General features: G+C 45.5%; 1 protein-coding gene across 1 annotated transcript in view; it reads left to right on the top strand.

Annotated features, from left to right (window-relative positions):
* The window catches only part of PROM2 (prominin 2), a 60,886-nt gene that overhangs the window by 15,068 nt on the left and 21,064 nt on the right, over positions 1-24,754 (top strand). Inside the window, exons 5-13 of the mRNA XM_056860623.1 lie at positions 8,437-8,500; positions 10,667-10,756; positions 12,258-12,457; positions 14,705-14,779; positions 14,887-14,950; positions 15,696-15,855; positions 17,076-17,228; positions 18,617-18,740; positions 22,302-22,393. Of these exons, the coding sequence (XP_056716601.1) occupies positions 8,437-8,500; positions 10,667-10,756; positions 12,258-12,457; positions 14,705-14,779; positions 14,887-14,950; positions 15,696-15,855; positions 17,076-17,228; positions 18,617-18,740; positions 22,302-22,393 (1,022 nt within the window). The remainder of the gene's footprint in view (positions 1-8,436; positions 8,501-10,666; positions 10,757-12,257; positions 12,458-14,704; positions 14,780-14,886; positions 14,951-15,695; positions 15,856-17,075; positions 17,229-18,616; positions 18,741-22,301; positions 22,394-24,754) is intronic.

Genomic DNA, 24,754 nt, shown 5'->3' with positions numbered 1-24,754 from the left:
CTGGGAGTGTATGCATACAATTGCACCCTTCTTGGAGATCTTTCGCCAAGAGCACTGTGCTGGGTTACTTAGTAGGGATGTCAGCCCCCTAGTGGAAGCAGGGAATCCCATGCCCCCAGCTGGCATTTCTTGCTGCCACTCAGAGTGGCACCAGGAGAAAAATATTTTTTTTAACAAAATCCATTGGCCAGCAGCATGACATCACTTCCAGGAAAACCCAGAGCTGACATCTTGCCTCTCTAGGAATCAGCCTAAAGTTTCTGGCCAAGGAGTTAGTCCTCTAGCTTAGTCCCAGCTAGTTCCTTTCAGGGTTCCAAGACTTTCAAGTTCAAGACTTGCTGTAGGCCTTGATCCCTGGATGGTATTACCACCCTTCGCTGCTTTATTAAAATTTGGGAATGCTGTGATTCAATACACTAGGCTGTTCCTTGTAAGGCTGATAATTTTTAATGGAATGTGAATCTGCTGTGGTGGAGACAGACTCTCTCTCTTTTTATATATATACTGCTGCATTTCAAAGTAGCTTTTTATATATATACTGCTGCAAATAAGTAGCTCAAATGTAGCAGCTCCCTTTTCTTTTCTCTACCCACCCCCTGCTCCAAGTGGGTGAAAGAACAAGATCCCATTAGCAGAAACTGAGCCTGCTGGCTACCACCTGGTGAAGTGCAGCTTCTCAAAGACTTATATGCTAATGCAAGCTGGCAGGTGGGGGTGGGGGGTCCTCCGAGACACAAATCCAGGGCACTCTGAAAGCAGCATGAACGTCTCCTGCAACTGGAAATGACACGTACCCTTTGTAAATGCTGAGCAGGGGGGAAGGCCAAGAAACTACTTAACAGCCCAGGAGGCAGGGATGGGTCTGTGGCACAGCTGGGAGATCCAGGGGTGAAATAGACTGCTGCGCAGTTGGGCAAGATGCCATTAAAAGGGTTCGTTGACCAGGAATGACAAATGAAGGGGAAGGCAAAGGTTAAGCTGCTCCTAGGAAGTTTTAATTTGTTTTCATATAAATCAGTGAGTGCTAATTAGTATTTTATTTTGTTCCTTTTGGGGAGTTTAACAATGTAATTCTAAATACATAAGAACATAAGAAAAGCCATGATGGATCAGACCAAGGCCTATCCAGTCCAGCAGTCTGTTCACACAAATAAGATGACTTCAGCAGCATAATCCTGCCTGTGTTCCATGGCACCTAATATAATAGGCAGGCTCCTCTGATCCTGGAGAGAATAGGTATGCATCATGACCAGTAGCCATTTTGACTAGTAGCCATGGATAGCCCTATCCACGACTGTGTCTGCTCCCCTTTTACAGCCTTCCAAGTTGGCAGCCTTCACCACATGCTAGGGCAGGGAGTTCCACCCTTCTAATACCATTGACTTAAATTAATTTAGAAAGGTGTAACTCTACTTAGGATTGCTTTTCGAAAGTGTAGATTCCTCAGGTGATTGTGAGCAGACAAGTTACAAATCTGAGAGTAAATATATTTTGGAAATATTCACTAAAATGTGCCGTTTATTCGCTTAGATACCACCAATCTACATGCCTTGCCTGTAGAAATTTCTTGACTCTATCCATGGCCTCTCCAGTTAAAGGATTTCAAATTGTCAGTGACCTTAGAAAACCACTGCTAATGAGAGTATATAGTAATGAGCTTAAATGAGCCATGATCTACCTCTATAAAACAACTTTGTATGCATTATGTTTAAATAGTTCCTTAATAAGCATTGATGATGAGATGATGCTGATGGCTGTAGAAGAATAGAATCATAGAGTTGGAAGGGACCACCAGGGTCATCTAGCCAACCCCTTGCACAATGCAGGAAATTCAGAACTACTTCCTCCACACATCCACAGTGACCCCTACTCCGTAACCAGAAGATGGCCAAGATGCCTTCCCTCTCATCATCTGCCTTAGGTCATAGAATCAGCATTGCTGACAGATGGCCAGTCTCTGCTTAAAAACCTCCAGGGAAGGAGAGCTCACCACCTCCTGAGGAAGCCTGTTTCACTGAGGAACCGCTCTGTTAGAAAATTCTTCCTAATGTCTTTTGATTTAATTTCAACCCATTGGTTCTGGTCTGACCTTCTGGGGCAACAGAAAACAACTCAGCACCATCCTCTATATGACAGCCCTTCAAGTACTTGAAGATGGTTATCATATCACCGCTCAGTCTTCTCCTCTTCAGGCTAAACATTCCCAGCTTCTTCAACCTTTCCTCACAGAACTTGGTCTCCAGACCCCTCACCATCTTTGTTGCCCTCCTCTGGACACATTCCAGCTTGTTTACATCCTTCTTAAATTGCAGTGCCCAAAACTGAACATATTACTTTATGTGAGGTATAGTTGCTACTGACTAGGTACACCCAACCTGCTAGGATGGGAGTGGATAGAAAAAAAAATTCTGTTTGGATATAGTCAGCTAGAAGTTGTCTGACTGCGCACTAGTGAGAAGAAATGTCTGGGAGATGCCATAGCTCAGGGGTCGGTCACATGACTTGCCTACAAAGATCTAGAGCAGACAACTCTGTTGGGAAATTCTTGGAGATTTGTGGTAGACCCAGGGAAGGTGGTCTTTGGGGAGGGGAGGGACTTTAGAGGGATTTAATGCCATAGACTCCACCCTCCAAAGCAGACATTTTTTTCAAGGGGACACCTCTGTACTCTGGAGGCCAGTTGTAATTCTGGGAGGTCTCCAGGCCCCACCTGGAGATTGGCAACCCTAAAAAGATCCCAGGTTCAATCTCTGGCTTTCTAGCTAAAAAGAACTTGGATGATAAAGCATCTGACTGAGATTCTGGAGAACTGCTGCCAATCAGAGTAGATGGTGCAGAGCTAGATAGACCAGCGTTCTAACATGGTATAAGGCAGCTTCATAGATGTTGAACGTGGAGGCTCCAAAGGTATGTTGTTTGCTTTTCAGAGCAGTGACGCTGCCTTCTCGGTTGTTTTTCCTGCTCTCCCATTCTCAATTATCATATTCATATCTAAACAGCTTATTTCAAAAGACTTCTTTTATGTCCTGGGCTCTTTCCTTAGAAGGAAACTGACTCTGTCAAAGGCTAGATGACAATTATTACAGTTGGAGGGGCATGGGAAAACAAATTATATCCCAGTCCTAGAAACAAAGAAAATACATGTCAGCAGCTGGTGAGGAAATTGGTGACAATTCAGTGAAAGTTCAATGCACTTTACACTTACCTGAGCTGCAGGGAGAACCCTTTTTCTGGATCAGTACAGCTGGGGTAATGTTTCCGTAATTCTATCATGTGATACGGGGCTGATCCTATGGGTTTCTCCCATGAAATCAGAACCCTGATTCTCAGCGGGCGCAATCTACCTTTGGTACCACCTACCCACCCAAGTGGCCCTGTCCACATGGTTGGGTCACTTAGTGGTTGAGGAGGTCCAGTTGAAACCAATTGAACACATTAGCTGTGAGTTGCACTGCTTGTAGTCACGACTCAAGGAACTAATCTCTGCAGTTTAGAGATGAGCTGTAATTCCGGGGGATCCCCAGGTCACGCCTGGAGGCTGGCATCTCTAGAGCACAATGAGGCTGGCACAAAGGGCCCTCTATGCCCACTTCTCTATCTTCTGGGCCCCCAAGAGAAGTTCAAAATTTCCCCCTCTTCAGATTATTCTTTCTAGAGGTAGACTTTCTCGTGACATTTGACAACCAAAATGATTAGGGGACTAGAGCAACTGTCCTATGGTGAGCGGTTAAGATGCTTAGGGCTGTTTAGCTTGGAAAGAAGGCGGCTGAGGGGAGACATGATAGAGGTCTATAAAATTATGCATGGTCTGGAGAGAGTGGGCAGGGAAAAGTTTTTCTCCCTCTCCCATAATACTAGAACACGGGCTCATCTGCTAAAGCTGGAGGGTGAGAGATTGAAAACAGATAAAAGGAAGTATTTTTTCACACAACACATAGTTAAATTGTGGAACTCCCTGCCCCAGCATGTGGTGATGGCTGCCAGCTTGGAGGGCTTTAAGAGGGGAGTGGACATATTCATGGAGGAGAGGGGTATTCATGGCTGTTAGTTAGAATGGATACTAGTCATGCTGCATACCTATTCTGTCTAGTATCAGAGGAGCATGCCTATTATTTTGGGTGCTGTGGAACCCAGGCAGGATGGTGCTGCTGCAGTCGTCTTGTTAGTGGCTTCCTAGAAGCACCTGGTTGGCCACTGTGTGAACAGACTGCTGGACTTGATGGGCCTTGGTCTGATCCAGCAGGGCCTTGCTTATGTTCCTATGTTATTATTATTATACTGAAGATACTATGACAATGTTTGACATGGAAAATACAGGGTTGCCTCTTCACAGACAAGCTGTTGGGTTTGGTGGATTCCCCTTTCCCCCCGAGATATGCCACCTTTTAGGTGGCGGATTTTGGGCGCCGGGCGGAGGCAGCGCTGCTGCGTTGCCTCCTAAACCTGGCGTAAGCATTCCGGTTAGGAATGCACGGTTAGTCTGCCTTCTGTAGTGCTGTTTGCTTATTCCTTATTTCCAGCATCTGTGTTTATACACTTCTTACAAACAGACTGCTTCTGTTTGCTTGGAGTTTTACTTACATTGTATTATTTTGAATAATGAAAAGTGCAATGTACCAGAGTGAGAGAATAGCTGGCCAAATTGTTCATGTACAGGCTTAAGTTAATTATAATAATAGGTATTTAGGAAGTATGTTCATACCATTATCCTGTTGTAATTCTGAAAACAGCACTGTAAGTACAAGCCTCATAGGCAGATGGAGCTAGGGGCGGAATGCTAGTCCCTTAGCCAGCTCTACTGTAAAGCTTTACACTAAAAATTCAACATTTGGCAAGACAGCTGTGTATACAACAAATCAATCCCAAACCCTTCATACCAATCCCAAACCTTAAATACCAGAGCTTAACCTGTGGCTAGGCTCACCAGTGTTCAGGCATCTCTGTTCAGTGCTGGGGTTGATCTTGAAATGTATCAATTAAGAATGGATGACGTGTATCTGGCCAGGTGCAGAGTACTTTCCTTTTATTAGTGAGCACCAATAGAGAATCCAATAGAGAATCCCTACATAGCCCTGGAGATGCAATATCCTGTATGGTATGTATATGTTTCTCCTGGGGGCAGACAGCAGCTCTCAGGGAGTTGATCAAGGTCCGGGAAATGGCACAGGAGTAAACAGTTAAAACTCTCTCTGCTGTTCCCTGGGCCATGGCTTAGGCATTGGATAAGACTGGGAAATTTTCATGTTCATGGCTATCCTACCAAAATATCCGGTTTTGCCCTTTGTCTGTGGCTGCAAAAACCAAATCCGATTTGTTGTGGCAGGAGCTTTTGTGAATGAGAACCCTCTTAGTCAGATGAATGGGGCTCTAGTCCTTGAAAGCTTCTGTTAACAATAAACCAGTTAGTCTTTAAAGTGTCACAAGGCACTTGATTGTTTGAAAGGTGGGGTCTCATCTATCAGTATACAGGCCAAGCCCTCTTAATTGTAAAAGGGTTAGGCACTCGATGCTGTACTAGCTTCCCCATGGGCTTGCCAACCTGACTAATTCCTGCCTTCTGCTTGTTGGGCTTTTTGTTTTTAAAGCCTGGCCTCAATGAGTCAACTGATCCACACACATTTCCATGCATCCATACAGATCAGCAAATGCTTTCTTTGCTTTTCTGGGAAAGCGGGAGGAGGACGGCGAGTAAACCAGCAGTGATGATTGTCCTCAGAAATACATGTCGTGAGCTGCTTCTGTGACCTCTCATTCAGGGGGTGAAAGGACCGATAGAATTGCTGAGTGGAGTACCAGAGAGGCAGAGGTTCTTTTATTCACAGGAAACTTCCAGATACTTGGGAGGGAGGTTAGAACACCGCAGAAGAGAAATGTTAAGACGTACAACAGGGCTGTAAAGGTAAAGGTCCCCTGTGCAAGCACCGGGCCATTCCTGACCCATGGGGTGACGTCTGCCTAGAAAACGTCGGGAAGTGACTTTTGTTTACGGGGTGGTTTGCCAGTGCCTTCCCCAGTCATCTTCCCTTTACCCCCAGCAAGCTGGGTACTCCTTTTACCGACCTCGGAAGGATTGAAGGCTGAGTCGACCTTGAGCCGGCTATCTGAAACCGACTTCCGTCAGGATCGAACTCAGGTCGTGAGCAGAGCTTTGGACTGCAGCTTACCACTCTGCACCATGGGGCTGTAGGCAGGGGGAAATGCAGAGGAAATGGTGGCTGTGGAGGGCAGCGCATACAAACCCTTGAGGGGATGCTCTGTTGCCCGTGGAAATGCCTCTGCATTTGGGAAATGGTGGGTCTCTGCCATGTCGAGGCAGCCTTTGTGTCGAAGACGGCTGTGCTCCATTTGCCAGCAAGCAAATGGGACAGAATTGTTTGTTACTCATCACTGGCAACGTTCACAGCTTCTGTGGCGGAAATTCATGCAAATGTTGTAAAAACAATATGTCATGCTGTCTGAGAGACTCCTTAACATCCCCCCCATAGCTTCGGACCATTATATAAGCACTTAATTGTGGCATTATCTTTCCTCATTTGCATTGTTTATACATTGTTTGATTACATTTTCTTCCCACCCTTCCTCCAAAGAATTCAGGGCTGTCTATATGATCCTCTCCTCCTCTGTTTTTATCCTCACAACAACCCTGTGAGGTAGGTCAAGCTGAGAGAGTGACTGGCCCAAGGTCACCAAGTTAGGGTCATGGCACAGTAGGGATGTGAACCTGTCTCTTCCTGTTTGTAGTTGAACACAACACCGTGATGGCTAGGGTTGCCAGGTCCCTCTTCGCCATCAGTGGGAGATTTTTTGGGGGGTGGAGCCTGAGGAGGGCAGGGTTTGGGGAGAGGAGGGACTTCAATGCCATAGAGTCCAATTGCCAAAGTGGCCATTTTCTCCAGGGGAACTGATCTCTATCGACTGGAGATCAGTTGTAATAGCAGGAGATCTCCAGCTAGTACCTGGTGGTTGGCAACCCTTGTGACACCTCAGATTACTGAATTTTGTTTGTTGTAGCCTGCCTGTTTACAGCCTGAAAACAGTTGTTTACAGCCTGTAAACAATGCAATTTAATTCTTTTGCTATAAAAAGGGTATTGTTTCTTACTCCTCTGTCTACATGTTTTCTGCATGCATGGGATTCTTTTGCTACTGACCCATTGTCTCATGTGTAGAGATTCGTCTTTGCATGTGGGCCCATTATCATGTATTTTGAGCTCAAAGCACAGACTGGCTTGTACTACATATTTCTAGTTGCCCTGCAGGAATTAAAAGTGAGACCCGGGCCCTGAGGGACTTGATTCAGTTCCACAGGGCCTGTAAGATGGAGATGTTCCGCCAAGTCTATGGTTGAGGACCACGAAGGTTGCCCATCTGTTGCCCCCTCCCTGCTGGCCCCCTGTTGTGTTCCTTGCTGCCCCACCCTTATGATAAGGGGGATTTATTATCATGATGCCATTTGTTAAGATCATGTATTCGCTGCTGCTGTGTTTTAAGTATGTTTTATGATATTTATTTAACGAACATGACTGTATAACCTTAGGATTGTTAGCTGTCCTGAGCCCGACTTTGGTCAGGAAAGGGCGGGATAGAAATTGAATAAAATAAATAAATAAAAATCATTTTGTAGACCATCGTTGGGCGGGTTGCACATTAAAAATGCAGTTAATTTTTTTTGGTCTCCTATTTCTGTGGATATAGTGTATGCATCTGTTAATTTTACAAGTTTGGCAAAACCTCTGCAAAAAAAAAAAGACAAATAGCTTGGACTATAAGGAGGACTGTGTTTGTGAAGTTCCTTAATTTGTGTTTGCAAACAGATAAAGCAAGCAGTCCAATCCCAAAGGGTGGGTCAAAATTTGTTATGGATAATGTTTGCAGCTAGAGTTGACTTGAGGGCATAACTTGATATACTGTTCCTGAGTCAGTCTCAGGGCCTGTCAAAGCCACTATGCACTGGGAGTTCCCACTTGACACTTAGATTCCCAAGCAAGTGAGGGTGATTTGGGTCAGGACTGTGGGGATAGGGGCTTAAACTTTCCACCCCATGCTATCTGCCCAACTTGAAATGGCCCCAGGGAGCCATTCTTTGCCCCACCGGGGAAACTTACATGTACCTTTAGGTACATGTGTAGCCCATCAGTACATAGAATTTCCCCCAAGAGAACAAGTAGCATCTCCCTGGGTCTGTTTCAGATTAGGAAAATGGTGCAGGGTGAAAGGGTTAAGCTCCTTCTCCCCACATGTGGTAGTCCTGCTCATGTATCTGGAACTCCAAGCACACGTCTACTTGATAGGACCTGGCAAGACCTGGGAATAGTGTATTAGGCAGTTAGGCCCAGGCATATAAGATCTCTTAAAAGCTTTCCCCAAAAGGTGGAGATTGCAGGTGCAACTTTTTCTTCAACTGTTTAGTGGTTGCTCTCCTGTCTATGTCCCATAGGGAGTTCAGCTGGCTGTGGAGCAGTTTGCAGTTCCTAAAGAACAAATCATCAGAGACCTAAACAGTGAGTTTTTTCCTTGTATGAGTTCCCTTATGTCTTGTGGCCAGTTCACATGACATTTGTAGTTGGTACCCTGAAGATGTTTCAGGTGTAATTGAACAGTATAAAGGGGTAAATGCAATACATATTTCCAAATACTTGTATCATACTTTGTCCAAATGCCATCAGCAGGGTTGCCAGGTCCCTCTTTACCACCGGCGGGAGGTTTTGGTGGTGGAGCCTGAGGAGGGCGGGGTTTGGGGAGGGACTTCAATGCCATAGAGTCCAATTGCCAAACCGACCATCAGGTGAACTGATCTCTATCGGTTGGAGATCAGTTGTAATAGCAGGAGATCTCCAGCTAATACCTGGCAGTTGGCAACCCTAGCCATCAGGAATTCAGGTTTGGCTGTAGCTTCTAATGAGAGAATATCTAGGGCTAATTCCTACTACTTGCTAGAGAAACGCATGTCTTGGAAAACTTTCCTGGCTCATCTTTCCATTCAATTGATAGCTTTTCACATATCCTATGCAAAAAAATGAAAAATAACCTATTAAAATTCTGTCTGGTAGGGTCAGCATTTGGGGACACCTGAGCCAAATCCAGACTCCTGAAATATGCTGCTTTTCCTCCCCTATCCTCAGTTGCCAGCCCAGAATGAAAAGAGCCATGGTATCTATAGTAAAATGCTTTCAGATAGGGTTGCCAACTGCCAGGTAGTAGCAGGAGATCTCCTGCTAATTCAACTGATCTCCAACCGATAAGAGATCAGATCACCTGGAGAAAAATGGCCGCTTTGGCAATTGAACTCTATGGCCTTGAAGTCCCTCCCCTTCCCAAACCCCACCCTCTTCAGGCTCCGCCCCCCAAATCTCCCACCGGTTGCAAAGAGGGACCTGACAACCCTACCTTCAGATCACAGGGAAGTGGGAGCACCCCCCAAATCTTTTCAAAGTGACAGAAAACTAGTTGCTTCAGGGTTCTTTTTGCTCCTTCAGTAAGGAAAGAAGTAAATGACGTAGCTATTTGCACTCGGTAATTTGCTGAAACTGATCTCTGCTTTAGCAACATAAGTTCTTTAAATCAGCTTTGGGAGAGGGAGAGGGAACCATGCAGAATGCTGAAACTATAGCACTTAGGGTTGCCAGCCTCCAGGTGGGGGCTGGAGCTCCCCCAGAATTACAACTGATCTTCAGACTACAGAGATAGTTAATTAAATAATTAAAAAGTGTATTCTACTTCTCCTGGAGAAAATGGCTGCTTTGGAAGGTGGACTGTATAGCACTATACCCTACTGAGGTCCTTCCCCTCCCTAAAGCCCATCCTCCCAGGCTCTACACTCAAATCTCCAGGTGTTTCTGAGCCCAGAGCTGGCAACCCTAATAGCACTGTAGGGTTGCCAGGTCCCTCTTTGCCACCGGCGGGAGGTTTTTGGGGTGGAGCCTGAGAAGGGCTGGGTATTGGGAGGGGAGGGACTTCAATGCCATAGAGTCCAATTGCCAAAGCAGCCATTTTCTCCAGGTGAACTGATCTCTATCAGCTGGAGATCAGTTGTAATAGCAGGAGATCTCCAGCTAGTACCTGGAGGCTGTCAACCCTAACTGGAGGTCAGGAAGACCCTGAATAGTCCCCTCTGGTTTATGAGTTATATAGCAGCCATTAGACCAAACAGATTAAACCCTAGCCTTTTATTCATGGGTTGTTTCTGTGGCGATCTCCCCACCCCCACCACTACTTTGGGGCTTCATTTTCGTTATGCACATCTTTGCCGACCTTTAGAAGTCACTTCGCTCTCTCCCCGCATTTTTCTCGCGTTTTCTGGATGCTGTTTCTGGGGGCCTGTACAGTATAGGTACAGTGATAAGCAGAACTCACACAGCACAGCTCTGCTTGTAGCACATACTTTGTAGGGTTGCCAGGTCCCTCTTCACCACTGGCAGGAGGTTTTTGGGGTGGAGCCTGAGGAGGGTGGGGTTTGGGGAGGGAAGGGACTTCAATGCCATAGAGTCCAATTGCCAAAGCGGCTGTTTTCTCCAGGCGAACTGATCTCTATCAGCAGGAGATCAGTAGTAATGGCAGGAGATCTCCAGCTAATACCTGGAGGTTGGCAACCCTAATACTTTGGCCTATAGAATTTCTTTTGGGACTGCACAGGCTTATCTGATGTGTGTTGTTTCTGTGTTTTTCAGATGTCAGCTGGAATGTCGGCAGCACCATCCACTTGGTGCTGAAAGGCTCTGTATATTCTGCTATAAATGCCTTGAAGAGTAGAGCGCAAGGTAAGGGGAAGCTCCGTCACCTGCTATTAGAGATTTTAGTTTATACTGTCCAGGAGAGACCCACAGAAGTCTGTGATTGTACCATACAAGTTTGACAGGCGTGTAGCCCAATCTTAGAGAGGATTACTCGGAAATAAAACCCACTATGCTCAATGGTATTTACTCCTAAGTAAATGTGTATAGGGTTGCCAACTTTATAGAATAATCTTATGCAGAGTTACTCCAGTCCAAGGGCCAAACATTACTCGTTTTAAAGGTCTGGGTTCCCCGGACCCTACTCCTGTTCCCTGCAGCCATGCAGCATGTACAGAAAACAGCTTCTTTTTTAAAAAGGAGAGCCAAAACAGGCTTGGAATGCGGCTATGGGAGGGAGGAAGGGATTCTGCCTGCCCCCCCCAGCTGCTTTACCATGCGGAAACCACACGCGGGGGGGGGGGGAGTTTTCGCCATATGATTTTGCTGCTACACGCACACAGATATTCCAGACAAATTGGAGAAATAACTCCCTCCCCAGTGTGGTTTTTACTTGGGAAAATGGTTTGGGGGGAGGCAGGAGCCCTTTGTGCCCTCCACAGCCGCATTCTGAGCCCATTGGGCTCTCCTCCCCCCCTTTAAAAGAAGCCATTCCCCTCAGCTTCTACGAGTTGGGTTTGGGGAACTGGTCCCTACTTTTTAAAAATGGTAACATTTAGTTTTGCCCTAAGCCTGGAGTAACTTTGTACAAGATTGTGCTGTAGCTTTACCAAGTGATAACTATAATTGCCACCTGACGAATGTGATGGTCTGAACTCATGTTTATTACTGAGTACAAATGCCTGTATAAACTTTTCTGGAGCAGGAAATGCCGTATTTCAGATAGCATCTTTTGTGGAAGCAAAACTGGCCTTTGCTAGAAGCAGGGCTTTCTCAGTAGTTACCCCTGAGCTTTGGAGTGCCTTTCCTAGAACAATTTGTTTGGGAACATCCTTATGAACTCTTGATAAATGGGTGAAAATGTGAAAATAGTCCCAGATAGCCTTTGCTGGATAAAGCTAATTGATTGCAACGTGATCTTTTTGCGCTTTGGTTCTCTAACATTGATATGTGATCTTTGTATTGTATTCATTATTTATAAGAATGTTAATAATTAGTTCACCCCTTTCAAACATTGCTGAAATGTTATCAATAATAGATGGCCACGGCATCCATACCTCTGACCTTTTCTGCCTTAGATTATAGACTCATATCCCACAGTACAAGCTGAAACAAATTAGTTTCCTCCTCTCCTCCATGATTAATTTCAGTTGCTTTTGGAAAGGTCTGTGGCTGCAAGTAGTAGGGTGTATTGGCTACTTCCCAGAATGTTCACATCATAATTACACTCACATTTTGAAAACTGGGCCCTTAAAATATTAATGCAGACAATGAGGAATGATGGAGGGTGAGCTTGCCAATAGGGAGTCGCTTTAGCTTTGCACAGAATTCATAACCCAGACAAATTAGTGTGGATTTCTCTTTTAAGACCTACAGAACTCCCTGCACCATTTACCGATTCTCAAGAAGACGGTCCAGAGACTGACTCAGTACCAAGATGAGCTGGAATCTACACTGAGAGAGCAGAAGCAAAATATAGTCTCCCTTCTGGAGGATTCACGCTGCGCCTACTGTGATAGTGCCTTGAGCAGGGCTCAGGGTTTGGAATTGGGTGTGAACTACTATAACGTGAGTACATCAAGGGGCTGGCACCTCACTGCTGGAGACTATAGCCACAGGTCCTAGCCTCCTAAGACATTTCACTGACACATGGGTTGTTTGCCTTTACGTGGATGCTGCTGGGAAGTGTTTTTCCCTCTGCTTCTTCACAACATTGTGGTGCCTCCATGCACCTACTGGGTTTTGTCCCCATTATTCCTGCCATCTTTCCCTAAGCTGCTTTGCGGTGGGTTTGAATTGTGGGTGGAAAGGCTGCATATCAGGAAAAATTTTGTGGAGCACTATATCCCTCTATGTGTGTATAAGTGTTATCTCCTCAAATGGGATGCCTCTCTTTGTTCTTAACCTGGGAGTTGCTTTCTGACCCCTCCTTTCATCCTATGCCCTTTGTCTCCACTTTCACATGGCTTTTCATGGAGTCACACTTATCTACCAGTCTTTCCTGTAGAAACAGTGTCCTCATACTCCCACAAACATGATGCCAGATTTAGCTGGCCTCTTGTGATAGGGATTAGTATTCTTTAGATTAGGCTTCTCTCTTTCCTTTCAACTGCAACCTGAATGTAAACTGACTCTACTTGATGTAAGTTTTACCTTTTGCCATATACTTCTTGGGAGTTTTCTGGGAAAATTCTGCTATATTAACTAAGGTAAAGGTAAAGGTCCCCTGTGCAAGCACCAGGTCATTCCTGACCCACGGGGTGACGTCACATCCCTACGTTTCCAAGGCAGACTTTGTTTGCAGGGTGGTTTACCAGTGCCTTCCCCAGTCATCTTCCCTTTACCCCCAGCAAGCTGGGTGCTCATTTCATCGACCTCGGAAGGATGGAAGGCTGACCTTAAACTGACTTCCGTCGAGATCGAACTCAGGTCTTGAGCAGAGCTTTTGACTGCAGTACTGCAGCTTAACACTCTGCGCCATGGGGCAATATCCCCAATACAGTGTAACTTGAATTCTCACATATTTCAATAAAACTGGCTTCAATCATTGGTATTCCTTTATCTAATATGCATTTCTCAAGAGGTGTCCAGATTTGCAAGCTTGTCAAGTTTCATTTTAGTTTCGTCCTTCCATGCTTTTGGGCATAGCTACATGTCATATGGGGGCTCAGGATTTCATTGGAGAAGCAATGTTGTGTGTGTGTGTGTGTGTGTGCGATCATATAACCCTTCCCCTTTGGAATATATTTCTGATTGCCCACAGGTGAAAAGGTACCAACCCACAAATGTGTTCCCTTTAAAAGGAAAGGATTATTCCCATCTCAAACACATCCTCACCTCAATTTCTGAGTTTCTTGCCACTTCTGTAAAGTTTCTTTTTAACAACTTTAGGAAACAGCATCCTGTATTGTGACTGATTTGGTCCCGCTTAATTGTTCTGTATTCCTATCCATATGACCTTCCTCCATTTAGACAACAAGAAGAGCTAATTTCTGTCTAGGCTAATAATTGTAGGACTTCTTTAAAGAAGTACAAACTTTTATGTTCAACAGTAGTTAGTCACTGTATGCAATTTGGGCATTAGCAGCAGCTCACATACTCTAGTAGTGGGCCTCTATCCAACCATCCATACATGGAAGACATACTGAGTTTTCCCATGTTCCCCTCTGTTCATGTAGCCCCCACTCTGATCCCCAGAAAGATAATTCCTGGGGTTGTGATACCTGCACAGAGGAATAGCTGCATTGGTTAGGGGGCTGGAGGCATAAGGGACAAGGGAATTAAATTACTGCCTCCGCTGAGGGAGCAGTTTCACCCCTTTGCCTCGCCACACTCCAGCGCTGCTCCCAGCCTACAAAATTATTCCTCCACATGGGTCCTATGACCTTGGAAATGATCTTTCTGGCAGTCATAAGGGGCAGCAGGAACAGCGAGGAATGCAGGAAAACTGTATTCTGTGCATGGATGTCTGGATACCAGCTGCTGGTCTGGATACCCAACTTATTCTATGGGATCAACATTGTGGGAATTGCCTATGAAGCTCTGAGGTTGCCATCTTTCTTGGTAAAGGTAAAGCTCCAGGTCATTGACCCATGGGGTGACATCACATCACAATGTTTACTAGGCAAACTATGTTTACGGGAAGGTTTGCCATTGCTTTCCCCAGTCATCTACACTTTCCTGAGTCATCTATATCTTTCCTTCATCTAACACATTCAGCCTCATGAACGTGTTAATTAGCTTAAATATGCACACACTTTACTGTTCTTCCTTAGGTCCACCCACTGATGTTCTATAAATGATTTATTCTCTCAGGTACCTTCGGTGGAAAGGGTTTTGAACAATTTGCATGGACTTCCAAAGGCAAACTTTTCAGATATGATTTACCAGGTAAGTAATTAAAATATTGAAGGTTGAGAGGAAACTTCTGCTCCCTCTTTAGTAAAATTCACATCTGGTACAACCAGAGATGTAAAAAATGGCTTCTGTACTTCTAGGCCAATCACAGCTTCAACTCTTTCCCAGAACGAGTCACGGTGAAGATGGCTAATATTGTTCAAGGTGAGTTAAACACTTCCAGAGTCACTCATTGATTGCAGGTCCAAATTCTTGCATATGGTGGAAGTCCATATAGGGATAGCTTATCTGTGCTGGGGCTCAGCACTCGTATCTATTTTCAGCATCAATGCTCAGCTCAGAATATGTGAAAAAGCTTTTAAGGTAAGTGGGTGCTTTTCGGCATTTCCTTTCCTTTTAAGTAAGAGGGAAACAAATCTCTGGGCTTAAGATTACTGGGAAGGCCTTCCAGGTCTGTATTGCGCCTTCTCAGCAGGTTTGAGCAGAACTGTGTGTAATCTGTGAATTACTGTGTGTACTAATGTGCAGAATTTAGTACTGGGTGCAAAGAGCTTTCTGTTCTACTGCTGAAGCTAGTGGCTTTCAAACTTTCTGTCTTCGGGAACTGAGTTATGCACTGACTTTGGGCTTTTCCACATTCTCATTTTCCTTCCTTGCGCGTTCCTATTGCTTCAGTGTGTGTGTGTGTTTCTGCACATGTTTTGATCCCTCTAGTGGGAATTCGATATTACATGTCTTTATGTCTGGCATAAAAACCTGCAGTTTAAATCATCAGCACTGAACGTCAAACATAATAATTACACATGGCCTACGTTGACAGGCTTACAGTCTAAAGAAGGCATGACATCTGAGGAAGATATGGGTGGGAGGATGAGGAAAATTACAAATGAACGAGTTAAAGGGGGAAAGCCATAATGCCTGTCTCTTGTGTTCGATATTTACCTTGCAGACCTAAAGAAAGAAATGGAAAAGGCTACGAAGAAGGTCCAATCTATTGCAGATAGCTTTCCAATCTCAGATCATACCCGTCCCATATATGATGCTCTGGTAAAGGCAGAGAATATGAGCCACACTTACTTCAAGGAGGTGAAGCGTTACGAAAGATACAGGTAGAATCGACCACCTATGAGACTTTGCACTCATTGACCTGGCCTCAGGTCTTTGCATGTTACCTACCAAATGCAACTTCCTGAACACAAAATTCACTATGCAAGCCAGTATAGTTTCTGTAAACTGGCTGTTTCCATAGAAGCTTGTTCAGCAATGCTAGTTCTGGCAGAACATGGCGTTTTTGTTAGCGATGTGGAAAGTGGAAAGGCATATGGAGACTGGATGGGCTGCATGTGCAAAGCAAATGTGTTGAATTTTGACCTTCATCTGAACTCTGACAAACCCAGATGGATTTAATGCATGTCAAAACAGTGATATAGTTCTCCCATTTTTGGACATTATCCCAGTGAATACTGACAATCAGCGTGAAGTAACTGCTAGCATTCGTTGATTCGTCTCTGAGTTTTTAAATTTTAGAAGTCTCCGACCTTTAGAAGTTGCCTCACTCTCCCCTCACATTTTCCTTGCGTTTACTGAATGCTGTTTTAGCCCGACTTTAAAGTCTGCTTCGATCCCAAATCAAAAGCTGGTCCTCTGCATATTTGTCGCTTCATGTTTTTCTCCCCATGTCCATTCTTGCTTCTCCCTCCGCCTCATCCAATCCCTCCTGTTGAAGCCATTCCAGTGAGAGAATGCTATGATGCTGCTTATTTGGTCAGTTTCACGGTGAATGTTGGTCAATTTCAGACCTGGGCTGGATGGAACGGAGCCAAGCTGATTTGCTGCCCTCCCTGTACAGAGTGTTTTGAGAGTTCGACTGCAAACACTGTGCATCAAGAGAGCAGCATATCCATTGGAAACAACGTGTGCATAAAAGGCCCAGGAAAATCAACATCACATGTGACATCCACCAAATGTCAGGCATTCACTGAATCATAATATTCCCTAAACTCATTCGTTTTATAAATGACAAAAATAAGGAAATTCCTACCATTGTACTTCCATGCAGAACCATCTTTCCATTCAGAGTGGTGAGACAGCAGCCAAAAAAGCAAAAAGGGCAAAAAGTAGCAAGGCCATTTTCAGGTCACTGGGCTCAGGGAGAGGCTAAAACCTTCTGCACAATGGTCCTGATCCAAGTCAGTGACTCATACCTCAGTTTAAAAAGAAAACCTACTTGGTAACTCATTCACAGATCTCCCAGGGTCTTGTGAAGTATAACCCTTTAGATACCGCAAACCTTGCTAATCATTCCCTACTCTTTTTGCATCATTCTTAGGTGGATTGCAGGTGTTGTTGCATGCACTGTAGTCCTACTGATTGTTATCTGCAACATCCTTGGGCTTTCCTTTGGGACTTATGGGCTGACTGTGCGAGAGGATCCCAGTGATTACGAAAGCAGAGGAGAAGCTGGAGCCAAGATGCTCATTACGTAAGACTTCCTATATGCGTCTGAGTCTGGAAGCTATTAGCGTAGAGCAGTGGTTTCCAAATTCTGTTCTAGAAATACCCTGGCAATCCTAAGAAGCTTATCAGGGAGCTTGAATAAGAAGATCACTCATGGGAGAGAGGAAATATAGTCAGCCCATATAGGGAACTTGGTGTCATAAGAACACAAGAAAAGCCATGCTGGATCAGACCAAGGCCTATCAAGTCCAGCAGTCTGTTCACACAGTGGCCAACCAGGTTGCCTCTAGGAAGCCCACAAACAAGACAACTGCAGCAGCACCATCCTGCCTGTGTTTCAAAGCACCTAATATATTCGGCATGCTCCTCTGATCCTGTCACCATCAAGATCTTCTAGCTAAGACACTCAGGGATGTAGTTTGAGATTCCTCTGAAAAGTCTAACATGGCTCCAAGTCGGGCATTATTTGCAATGGGTGTATCAGCCATAAATACCATTTGGACTGCTTCCAATATTAAGATTGTTTATAATAAGTGATGGGACTAGTTCACACATGCTGACCTTCATGTGACTAGCAATTGTATGTGTGAACTCAGTTGCACTGGAGTGGAGGCAACATGGAAATTTTGTTTGTAATGTGATATCTGTGCCCATCCATGCAGATCGTCGCTTAATGTGGGAGTCATCAAGTAATAAACAAGCATATATAAACTGGCTCCTCGTCTGGGAGGTCAATCAGCATATTTTTCCAGCAGTCTCAGCTGCCAATCTCCATTATATTGCACCCCTTGTCTCCTTGCCCCCCATAAAGCTACCAAAGGAGAATTCAGGCCCATCCGCACCATCAGTCAGACCTAAGTTTGAAAACATTTTAATTGCCACAGCTGCCCCAAGGAAACAGGCAATTAGTTTTGTAACAGTGCCAAGAAATCTTGGTGGCGGCAAGCCCTTTGACTGAACTACCTGCCAGACAGGCTGAAGAATTCTTGCTTTTCGTGAAATGTGTACTTAATCAAATTGAGTTGCTCTCATTATTCACAGGCCCCACCCTGAATGTTATTGCTAAGACTGCAATGGGAAAATGTCACTTGCACACTATTCATGGACTCCTTGCCTAATCATGGGCAAATGCCGATCAGTACAACGGCTCTACAGTTTTCACCCTGATCTAGCAATTGTTCCCTATTAACAGGCTTCTTGTGCCCATGTTCCAATAAACTCAGGGGCAAGCAAATTAGCAATCTTGTCACCTCATGCGTAGAGAGAGGCAGGGGGCTGAAGCCAAGCGGAAAGGCCAGGCAGCTCCTTACAGACCCTCCCCCTACAAGTTTCTGCAAAGATAGGGATGATGCATTGGGAAGATCAGGCAGCGGCTCTGCTTGACACTCCACTGACTCGTTCTTTCTCTTTCAGTGGGGTCTGCTTCAGCTTCCTGTTCTCCTGGCTGTTGATTCTCTTGGTCTTTGTCACATTCTTCATTGGGGGCAATGTCCAAACACTGGTGTGCAAGCACTGGGCCAGTCAAGAGATCTATGAGGTGAGTTTGTGCGGGTGAAAAATCAGAAAGACTGGGCAGAAGTCACAGGGGATCAGGTTTGGCCTAGACATTTGGTAGGGCTGGGAATACCAAGGTTGGTCCCATACTGGCATTTAGCACAATTTCCACAGTTTATTCACTTATTACTTAGTCCTGATGGCATCTTGGTCAATGTATAACATCCCAGTACCGTTTGTTTTTGTCACTACCTTTGTTCAGACTTGATTGGTAGCTTTAAAAAAATTCTATTGTAGCACCAGGCTGTCCTGCAACATCAGTAAAAGCACCATTGAGGCTTCCCTAGATTCCTGTTAATTTATTTCCTCTCTAAATGTTGGCCACCTCATGAATCAACTGGAAATTATTAGCTCTTGGTCACCTTGGGAGTTGGCTACTTAAATACTGCTTTTTATCTAACTGTTCTGTTTAACCTGGAATGCACCTTGTGCACTATCTAAAATTCACCTCTAACTTTGCTAATATAAGGACTTCACTATCTTTCTTTGTTTAAGCTGGAGGAAGTATTCAGAGTTTAATGGTTGCCAGCTCCTGCCTTGCCAATTCCTGGAGATTTGGAAGTGGAGCTTGGGGTGGGTTTGGGGAGGAGACGTACCATAATGCCACCGAGCCAGCCCTTTTCTCCAGGGGAACTGATTTCTGTCATCTCCGTCTAGACATTAGGAAGAATTTTCTAACAGAGCGGTTCTTCAGTGGAACGGGCTTCCTCAGGAGGTGGTAAGCTCTCCTTCCATGGAGGTTTTTAAGAAGAGGTTAGACGGCCATCTGTCAGCAATGCTGATTCTGTGACCTTAGGCAGATGATGAGAGGGAGGGCATCTTGGCCATCTTCTGGTCACTAGGGATGTGTGTGTGTGGGCGGGGGGAGGTCGTTGTGAATTTCCTGCATTGTGCAGGGGGTTGGACTAGATGACTCTGGTGGTCCCTTCCAACTCTAAGATTCTATGATCTGGAGATCAGTTGTAATTCCAGGAGATCTCCATCCCCCACCTGGAGGTTGGCTACCCTACAAAGTTTGCTGAGTGCACTGGTAAGATACATGCCACTGGGCGCATAGTTAGAAACAACACCCCAGCAAAAGCACATTCTGAAACCTGAGCTTGCTGAAGTAACGTGAATTTGGGGGAGGGAGGGCATTTGTAGGGAAGGATTTGCATGTGGGAAGAGTGGGGCATGCTACATCCTGCATCGGAAAAGGGTCCCCAGCTATAGCACTAGCGGTCTAACACAACATAAGGTTGGCGAAACTTTGTTTTGGCTTCGGAAACTGTAGAATGACTCAGCTCAGTGTTCCCTTCCCTTCTTCTAAGCAGAGGCCATGCCCAGCAGAGATTCTCCTCACTTAGCTTTGCTTTTCTCTGTGTCATCCAGTATAAGGTGTCTGCCACACACTGTGCAGAATGATCTAATTAGGTGATCTCTGGCCCTGTTCATTCATTCACTCTCTGGGCACAATTGGCATCCAAATACCATGCCAATGAATTAATTAAATCTCATCAAATAACAATTAACACTTGATCTCAATTTGAAATGGATATGCCCATCACTGTATTCTTCCGTTTAGTTAACTGCTCTTCAGGCATGAAAGGGAGAGAAGGATATGAAGTTTTTTTCATAAATAATGAAGTACAAGATGAATATTGGGTTACTTTCAGTCAAAACAGACCCCAATCGTTGCTCGAATCAGAAGAGTGGGAGCTGCTGAAACTGTTAAAAATCACAAAGAATCTGGGGAAAATTTATTGTCCTATAAGCCCTCATGGACAAGATCCTGCTTTGTCAGATGCATGGTTGCTGGTGATTAATTGGTGTGATTAATCACACTAATTAATCATTGAAGGCTTATGGCCTTCTTAAAACTGTTGAAGAAAAAAGGATGAGAAAGTCAGTCTAGGGTTGCCCACCTCCAGGTGGGCATGAAGTTCTCCCAGAATTACAACTAGGGTTGCCAACTGAGGGCTGGCACCCAGCAGCAGTGGGGGAGGGACATAGGGGAAGCAGTGTTGTGCATCAAATGTTATCACTTCTTGGGAAAGCCAGAAGTGATGTCACATTGTTCTAGCAGTCACTGTGAACTCTGCAGTAAAACCAGAACAGAGACTCCTAGAGTGACACAACGTCATTTCTTGGTTTTCCCTGAAAGTGACATCATGCCATGCATTACTCTAGCAAAATTCTCCAGCAGCCCAAAGGAACATTGACAGGAAGAGTAGGTTGCTGGTGGGAGGTCTCTTGCCATAGCAGGAGACCTGGGAACCCTGATTCTGATCTCCACACTACAGAGATCAGTACCCCTGGAGAAAATGACAGCTTCAGAGGGTGGACTCTGCGGCCTCACTTCCCTGCTAAACTCCATCACTGCCCCAAATACCACCTTCCCTTGGCACTGCTACCAAATCTCTGGGAATTTTCCAAGCCGGAGCTGGCAACCCTATGATCAACTCTGTTGAGCAGGCAAGGGCTCTGGGCATTTATATCAGACCTGATCAATCCGGAAGTTTCATAGTTCCTGCTAATTTGCAAAGCCTGAAGTTGCACACACCTCCTCTGTAATGAGACATGAGCACCTACAGCTCTTGGTGAGTTGGTAATCTTGGCCCCAGCCAGTTTATGAAGTTCTCAATTCAAGCTTTGGATATGCTTATAGAAGTTTCAGTCAGTTATTTGGTTAGTGCTGCTTCCATATGGGTGTTTAGCTCTGTGTCCTCTATGGTTGCCAACCTCCAGGTACTAGCTGGTGATCTCCTGCTATTACAACTGATCTCCAGCCGATAGAGGTCAGTTCACCTGGAGAAAATGGCCGCTTTGGCAATTGGACTCTGTGGCATTGAAATCCCTCCCCTCCCCAAACCCCGCCCTCCTCAGGCTCTGCCCCAAAAACCTCCTGCCAGTGGCGAAGAGGGACCTGGCAACCCTATTTCCTCCCCATATCCCCCTCATGCCTGCTATCCCTCCCCCCCAGCAGGCTTTTTCAGGAGTTAGATATATTGCTATAGCATCGTAAACACTACAGCAATATATTTAACAATCTGACAAAAAGCTCTGTAATGGGAATGGCAAGGGGGAATGGTGGGCCCAAGGAGACAAAAGAGAGAATACTCCTGTAGAGACCCTCTGTTGTTGCGGCAAATGCCTCAGCATCCACAATGAGGAATTGGCCTAGAGTGCTTCCTATTCCATCATTAGGATTGCCAGGTCCCCCCTCTTGATTGATGGGAGGTTTTAAGAGGCGGGGTTGGAACAGTCATGCGCACATGATGACATCATTTCTAGGTTTATCCCCCAGAAGCACTGCACCACTGTGGCTGCTTTAGTGTGCGCACGATCACTGCTCCCGAGCAGCTGGGTGGATTGGTGGGCAATTGCCCGCCAAAACCACCCGCCTGGCAAACCTGCCCATCACCTTTCTGGTCTGTTTCAGCCTCCTCCTATGCTCTTGTTGCTGACCTGGCCAGTCTCTCAGTGAAGACTGCCAAGAGTCATCCCTGCCGGGTGAGCATTAACCAGACTTAACATATGCCTTGTTCCTCTTTGTGGTCTCCAGTTCATTGACACACCAGGCAATCTGCCTCCTTCCATGAACATCACTCAACGCCTGGGTCTGAAGAAGGGGCTCAACCTCACAACTGCTTATCGGTGAGTATTTTGCTGGAAGGCTGTTCGACGGACACCCTCTTTGTAAGAGTGTGGGTGCTCTGCCTGCTTCCTATCAGACTGTCTCCTCAAGAGTAAGGCCAAGGAGCTGAATTTAAGGTTCTGTTGGGTCATCTTGCCATTCTGAATCTTAGCAGGCGAGATTACTTTTCACCTTTGCTTTTTTCCTTCTTTATTATGGTACTGAGGAGTGGCCTGTTGTGTAAATAGGGTTGCCGGACCTGTTGTGGCTCAGATCCTGAGACTCAGGAGACAGAGCCCGGCAGCTCAGGAGCGGAGCTTGTTGGAGCAAGTGATGGAAGCCGGATTCCTTATTTGAGATCACTGTACAGTTGTTCACTCACAAACAAAGAAAAACAAAGATCCTGAACCTGGAAAAATATGGTTGGGAAAGGGGGAGGGACTTAAAGTTTAGAACAGGGGTGACACCTGGGACCTTTGGAAAATGGCCTACCTCCCACCCCTGCTTCTGTTTCCTTTCCTTGAGGTTTAACTCTTTCAGCCAGAAACCCTGAGAAGTCAACTAAGACCTTGCAAATTCTAGTCAAATTCTGAAAACTCGGCAACCTGATCTGGAGAGCACATTGTTCCATATAAAACTCCCTCCCTTATGTTGTAATCAGGGCTAGGGCTGCCAGGTCCCCCTTGGTAGGCTTGCCTGGGTTGGGATATTCCTGGATATTTTGGGGGTGGTGCTTGAAGAGGGTGAGGTTTGGAGAGGGGAGGGAGTTTAATGGGGTATAATGCCCTAGAGTCCACCTTTCAAAGTGGCCATTTTGTCCAGGGGAACTGATCTCTGTCACCTGGAGATCAGTTGTGATAGTGGGAGATCGCCAGCCACGACCTGAAGATTGGCATCCCCTACCCCTTTGCCACTGGTAATCAGTGGGCCCCACCATTAGGATTAGGGTCTTTTGGTTATTTTTGCAGAACCGCTCCCTCTACACAGGAGGTTTGTTTCCCGTATGGAGAGCAGGAAGCCCTTGCAAGCAATTCCCTGATAGCTCAGCCAGCCAGTTCGCTTGTTGTGCAGCTAGTCTGAGAAAGGGGAAGTGAAGGGAAAGGGGTGTGTGTCTCTGGGTCACAGGGTGGGGGGCAGTGCAATTATGTTGCACTGAGCTTTCCTTCTGGGTTGAGAGATTCCTGGATAGTTGGGGGTAGAGCTTGGGGAGAATGGGGTGTGGGGAAGGGAGAGACTCCAGAGGGGTATAATGCCATAGAGTCCACCCTCCAAAGCTGCCATTTTCTCCAGGCAAACTGATCTCTATAGTCTGGTGATCTGTTGTAATTCTGGGGGATCTCCAGGCTCCAGCTGGAGGTTAGCAATCTTGTTTGCGCATGCGCAACAGAGGAAAGGGGAAGGAGCGGGGGGGGTGGAGAAGCAGTAGTGAGAATGCAGCAATAACAGGTATATGCTGGTTCCTTTCTCACCCATTTCCACCCTACTTGCTGAAGCCGCTGCCATTAGGGTTGCCAGGTCCCTCTTCGCCACTGGCAGGAGGTTTTTGGGGCGGAGCCTGAGGAGGGAGGGGTTTGGGGAGGGGAGGGACTTCAATGCCATAGAGTCCACTTGCCAAAGCGGCCATTTTCTCCAGTGGAACTGATCTCTATCGGCTGGAGATCAGTTGTAATAGCAGGAGATCTCCAGCTAGTACCTGGAGGTTCAGCCAACAAAAATATTCACCAATGCTGTACAGTATAGAGAGCCTGGGTGCTGGTATTTCTCTGCAAGTACCTGGAGGTTGGCAACCCTAGCTGCCATAACATGGAGATATATGTGAATCCCTGTCTAGATGCAACCCATGTCATCAACACCTTCCCCAGGAGGTGAACGGCTGCTCCCACACCTTTGCTTGTAGTGTTCTTCCCTCCTCCCTTCTGCAGTCCCAGCCAAACAGCATCTTTGCTGTTCCATTCAAATGTTAACTTACAATATACTTAAAGACTGACTCTTGTAATCAATTTGCTGATTGACTGAAAAGTTTTTAATCATACTTGTAATCCCCTTGAGTCCCAGTAAGAAAGGCAGACTATAAATGAATAATGATGATGATGATGAAACCTGGAGCCCATTTTTGACAGTCTGAAAGAAGAATGTTAAATGTGGTTGCTGGCTGGTGAACGTTAGAAAGTAGGGGTTTTTAAAGCTGATTTTTCTATTTATGGTATGAGTTGCTCTGAGCAGCCTGGGAGGATGGAATAAAAAGTTTTTTCCATATCTTGACTTTAGTAGTTTGAGATCATTGTAAATTTGCCATATTTATTGTAGTACTTTGAAAATTAACATTGGTTTATCATTATAATCTTACTTACATAATGCTCTATCATTATAATCTTACTTAC

This window comes from Euleptes europaea, chromosome 14 (assembly GCF_029931775.1).
Source record: "Euleptes europaea isolate rEulEur1 chromosome 14, rEulEur1.hap1, whole genome shotgun sequence".
Taxonomy (NCBI): domain Eukaryota; kingdom Metazoa; phylum Chordata; class Lepidosauria; order Squamata; family Sphaerodactylidae; genus Euleptes; species Euleptes europaea.
This window is presented reverse-complemented; position numbering and strand designations above follow the sequence as displayed.